Genomic DNA, 5,000 nt, shown 5'->3' on the forward strand with positions numbered 1-5,000 from the left:
GATGCGATTCAAGAGTCCAAACTCGTGACTCGCATTTCAGCCGACCCACCGGCCCTCCGTTCCCACGCACACTTACAACACCCTCACTGTAGCGCGCGCGCTAGCTCCTCCAGCCAGACTCATGCCAGATACCTTTAAGATCAACAGCACACACACCACAGGGGTTTATCTGGCGGCTGAGATAGAGTGCAGATACAGTGCATGTGTAGGAGCGGTTAGCGTTAGCATGACCAGGAACTGGCAGAGAGGAGAGACTGAAGGAGTAGGTGCTGTGTGTGTGTGTGTGTGTGTATGTGTGTGTGTGTGTGTGTGTGTGTGTGTGTGTGTGTGTGTGTGTGTGTGTGTGTGTGCGTGCGTGCGTGCGTGCACGCGCGCGTGTGTGTGTGTGTGTGTGTGTGTGTGTGTGGTGTGTGCATGATGTGTGTGTATGTGTCTGTGTGTGCGTGCGTGTGTGTGTGTGCATGCGTGTGTGTGTAGAGGCAGCTCCAACGGGAGCGTGAGATGTCAAGCAGTGTCTGAAAGAGGCAGGTGAGCGTGAAGAGTAGCAGGTGGTGAGCTCCCATGAGGACAGTGTGTGTGTGTGTGTGTGTGTGGGTGAGGGTGTGAGTGAGTGTGTGTGTGTGTGTGTGTGTGGGTGAGGGTGTGAGTGAGTGTGTGTGTGTGTGTGTGTGTGTGTGTGTGTGTGTGGGTGAGGGTGTGAGTGAGTGTGTGTGTGTGTGTGTGTGTGTGTGTGTGTGTGTGGGTGAGGGTGTGAGTGAGTGAGTGTGTGTGTGTGTGTGTGTGTGTGTGTGTATGTGTGTGTGTGAGAGAGAGAGAGAGTGTGTGCATGTGTTTGTGTGTGTGAGTCTTTTTTTTGACAAGAGACGAGTGTGTGCTTACGTTGCTGGTCTCCGCTCCCCCGTATCTGGCTCGGACCTTGGGCTCCTGGATGGTGTTCAGGTTGGTGCCAGTGACAGTGAGCGAAGTGCTCCCGCTGAAACATATACGTAAACACACACACACACACACACACACACAGAGCAGAGCACCAGAACAAGTCAGTACCAGAGCAGTGGGCTCAACACAAAACACACATCTAACACACACAAGAAACTCAGGCTACACTGACATGAGCTAACACACAGGTGACTGATGAATGTTGCTAATGATAAATGGACTGCATTTGTATAGGTTGTTTCTACTCCGAGGACTCAGAGCACTTTACGAGTAATGCCTTTCATTACTCCAGCCAGACACACACTAACACACTGACGGGTGTGTATGAGGTGCGCTATAGGTTCAGGTTGTCTTGTTCACATACATGTCTGGCTCAAAAGAAACATAATTGTTAAGGAATAGCTGCATGTAGTCCCCTTCGCTCAACTACAGTACAAGGCTCCAGGGCGGTGGTAGTGTAGTGGTTTAGCCTGAGAGTTGTTGGTTCAATTCCCATCTTCCACCGTTGTGCCCTTGAGCAAGGCACTTAAACCCAAAGTTGCTCCGGGGACAAAGTAATGACAGAGTAATCCCTTGTAATATAACTGACACAATTATGTAAGTCATTTTGGATGAAAGAAATGTCTGCTAAATGTAATGTAATGTAATCATATTTGTGTCAATTTACAGTGAAACCTTCTTCTGACTACTTGTGGTGTCATTTGTCCTGTTCCGTACAAATGCATAGCAGACTGTTGTGGATGTTGTGGATGTTCAAGCTTACTTGACAATGCTCCAGTTGGGCTCGATGGTGGCGATGGTGGGGTCCTCGGAGTACGAGAAGCGGACGTCGGGGTTCGAGATCTCCGCCTTGTCGATGAACAGCTTGATTGAGGCGTGTCCCCCAGCACTCGGAGACGGAGGGGACCGAGGGGTGATGCACACAATCTCGCGCATGGTCCGTCTGTCACAAAACAAAAGCAAGTGAATGCACATTTAATGACACATCTCTAATCTAATCTGATAAACAGACCACCCTTTTCACGAACACGCCGACAAGAAAAAAACATCTTCTGAAGGCATCTAAAGCTTGTCCTGGCATGCATCAATTTTCTTTTCACTCTTGCAATCTCTCCACATTCTCGGTGTTGTTGCTTTGCTTTTTTCCTGTCAATAACACTTGTTCCTGCTCGGTCACATACATCTAACGCTTCTGTTATGTTATGTGCCATCCTATATTCTCCAGCTGATATATGACAATGCACATGTCGACAACATGGCAATTTTATGGGAAGCGTGTTGGAACTGCCACAGGAGTCAAATTTATGGCTGCTTTTCTGTGCATACATTATCGTCAAGTGGCAATAACACAGCGGCGGCAGCAAACACAATGCGGCGATGTTGTTTTCGCCGCTTGACTCACTTGACGAACTGACACTCCTCGTCGGCCAGCTTGATGGTCACCGTGCTGCCAGCGTCCAAGTGCTTCCCAGAGATGGTGAGGCGGGTGCCCCCGGAGCTGGGCCCCTTCTCGGGCCGCACCCTGTTGAAGCTGGGGGTCTGGGGATAATGAAGGCAAAATACGTCTTAGTTAGTCTCACACACATACACACACACACACACACAGGAATACACACACAGCCATGGGCCAACCCTGTCACAAACTGACACAGGCAATTAAGTGTTTAACATGACCCCCCCCCCCCCCCCCCCACACCACCACCACCCCTCGCACACACACACACACACACTCCCTGACTGCCTACCTACCCCCATACACACACACACTCTATTCACCCAAAGCCGCTAGAGTAATTGTGGTGCTGACCCTCCTATTGTGGACTGGATAGAAATGTTTGTGCTATTACCGTAGGGAATGTTAGTGTTTTTGTTTTTTTTCCCTTCCCTTCCCGCTGCCCTTGTTTAATTTATTGTGCTGCTTGTCAGAGTGGCAGGACTGTCCTTTCTCTGTAATTAGCTATGTACCTTCCTAATTGCCCTGAGCGCATGTATTCATTTGCAGCCAGCCGCTACTGCCTCTCCTTGAACCAGACGGCCTGGCTACTATTGATTATGCGTTCAGGGGATACAGTCAGGGCCATCTATTTGTGTGTGTGTGTGTGTGTGTGTGTGTGTGTCTAAGAATAATGTAAGTACGTGTGTGGGCATGTTTAGACCTGCAGGATTGCCTGTGTGTGTGTATGTGTGTCTGTGTGTGCATGACTTGGTATATAAAATGTGTGTATGTGCATGTCTGTGAGTGTGTAGCTTCCTCCTGTGAATGAGTGTTTATTCAGAATTTCTTTCTGAATGTGAGTGTGTGTGTGTGTGTATGTGTGCATGTGTGTGTGTTGGTGTGCATGTGTGTGTGTGCTTATCTGCATGTGCATGTGCCTCTTTGTGAGTGTACATGTCTTTTTGTGTGTGTGTCTATGTGTGTGTGCATCTACTACACCCATGTATGTATGTGTATTTGTGTGTGTGTGTCTGTCTGTGTGTGTGTGTGTCTGTCTGCGTGTGTGTATGTCTGCGTCTGTGTGTGTGTGTGTGTGTCTGCGTGTGTCTGCATCTGTGTGTGCGTGTGTGTGTGGGTGTGTGAGCACATGCTGTGTCACTGGGCTCAGGGATAATGGACTGACGCGGCGTCTCTGTCGGGTCGTGTTCGCCACTCTGTGGGGAGGGTGCTGTAATTATGCCACACTGGGCTGCCTCCCCTTCTCTGGTTCCTCTCCTCTCTTCTCTTTTCCCCCCTTCTCCTCCCCTCCTCTCCCTCCTCCCCTCCCCTCCTCTCCTGCATCTTAGCATCAGGTCGCTCCCCAAAGGACTGAACCCGATAGGCCGCTAGGGAGCCACACACAGCCACCACACCTCTCAAACCAACCGCCGCCCAGATGCGGGCCAGACCCGGGCCACCTCCGTGAAATGGCTCCGTCTGCCCGTTTGCCTGCCCATCTGAACACTAACAACCCCAGAGCTCCACCCAGACAGCCTATCTCTGCTATCTTAGACACATAAACACGGCATTCCACTCCATCCAGCCTGTTACTGTCCACCTGTCTGCCTCGCCACATAAACTCGCAAATCTACAAGTCGCAAAATATCTGCGCGGCCTTATCTGGCGTCTTATCGGACATCTAAATATGCCGTTTTTTGAGACGTGCTCGTGCTTAAGTGCTTAAGTGCCTAGCGGCATAGCTGACCAAATCCCACAGATCAACATAATATTCCCCCAAAATATCAACACTGTAGCACAGAAACCGCAGCCGTGTGAGTAAACAAGTGGGGAACAGAACAGCAGTTGCCTGGTCACCATTTAACTTTCCGAAACCTCACCGAGCCAACTATTCCGCAACTTTTTTCAGACACAGGCATTCGAAACATCCGAATCCATCACTTCGGTTTTGTCTCTCTGTCCAGACTTTGTGCTTTACCAAAAACAAACGACATAAATAACTATCTGCGCAACTCAACACACACCCACTTTAACAATTTAGGTTGCCTCTGATGTTGCCAAGGTTTGGCGTGTCTATCTGTCTGCTACATACATAAATAAAAGATGAAAATAGAGTTTTTACGGCGGGATCCTGAATGCCTGTGTGGGGTGTCCCTCCGCTCAGCTCGTGAAAATCCCTCACCACCAGCTCCGACATTTTGAACACATACATTTGTATATATAGATATATATATATATATGTGCAAGCAGATGTGTGTATGCATTACGAGCTTCATTGCACATTTTCTCAATATCGATTTCTTTGTGTCTGCAAATGGAGGGACAGTGGACATGGGGTGGGGGCAGTGTGTGTGTGTGTGTGTGTGTGTGTGTGTGTGTGCGTGTGTGCGTGTGTGCGTGTGTGCGTGTGTGTGTGCGCGCGTGTGTGTGTCTGTGTGTGTATTCATTTTCTCCAAAACCACATTAGATTTCTCAACCTTCCGGACAGGCCAGCTGAGACTGTGTGCAGCTGGTGTGTGTGGGATGGGGAGAGTGGAGCGAGGGTGGGGTGGGTGGGTGGGCGGAGGCATCTGTGTGTGTGTGTGTGTGTGTGTGTGTGTGTGTGTGTGTGTGTGTGTGTGTGTGTGTGTGT

General features: G+C 49.6%; 1 protein-coding gene across 1 annotated transcript in view; it reads right to left on the reverse strand.

Annotated features, from left to right (window-relative positions):
• Positions 1-5,000, reverse strand: part of plxna3 (plexin A3) — a 119,184-nt gene that overhangs the window by 24,810 nt on the left and 89,374 nt on the right. The window contains exons 14-16 of the mRNA XM_062541422.1: positions 2,339-2,475; positions 1,700-1,879; positions 880-973 (exon numbers count right to left, since the gene is read on the reverse strand). Of these exons, the coding sequence (XP_062397406.1) occupies positions 880-973; positions 1,700-1,879; positions 2,339-2,475 (411 nt within the window). The remainder of the gene's footprint in view (positions 1-879; positions 974-1,699; positions 1,880-2,338; positions 2,476-5,000) is intronic.

The sequence above is a fragment of the Sardina pilchardus genome, chromosome 7 (genome assembly GCF_963854185.1).
Source record: "Sardina pilchardus chromosome 7, fSarPil1.1, whole genome shotgun sequence".
NCBI classification, from domain to species: domain Eukaryota; kingdom Metazoa; phylum Chordata; class Actinopteri; order Clupeiformes; family Clupeidae; genus Sardina; species Sardina pilchardus.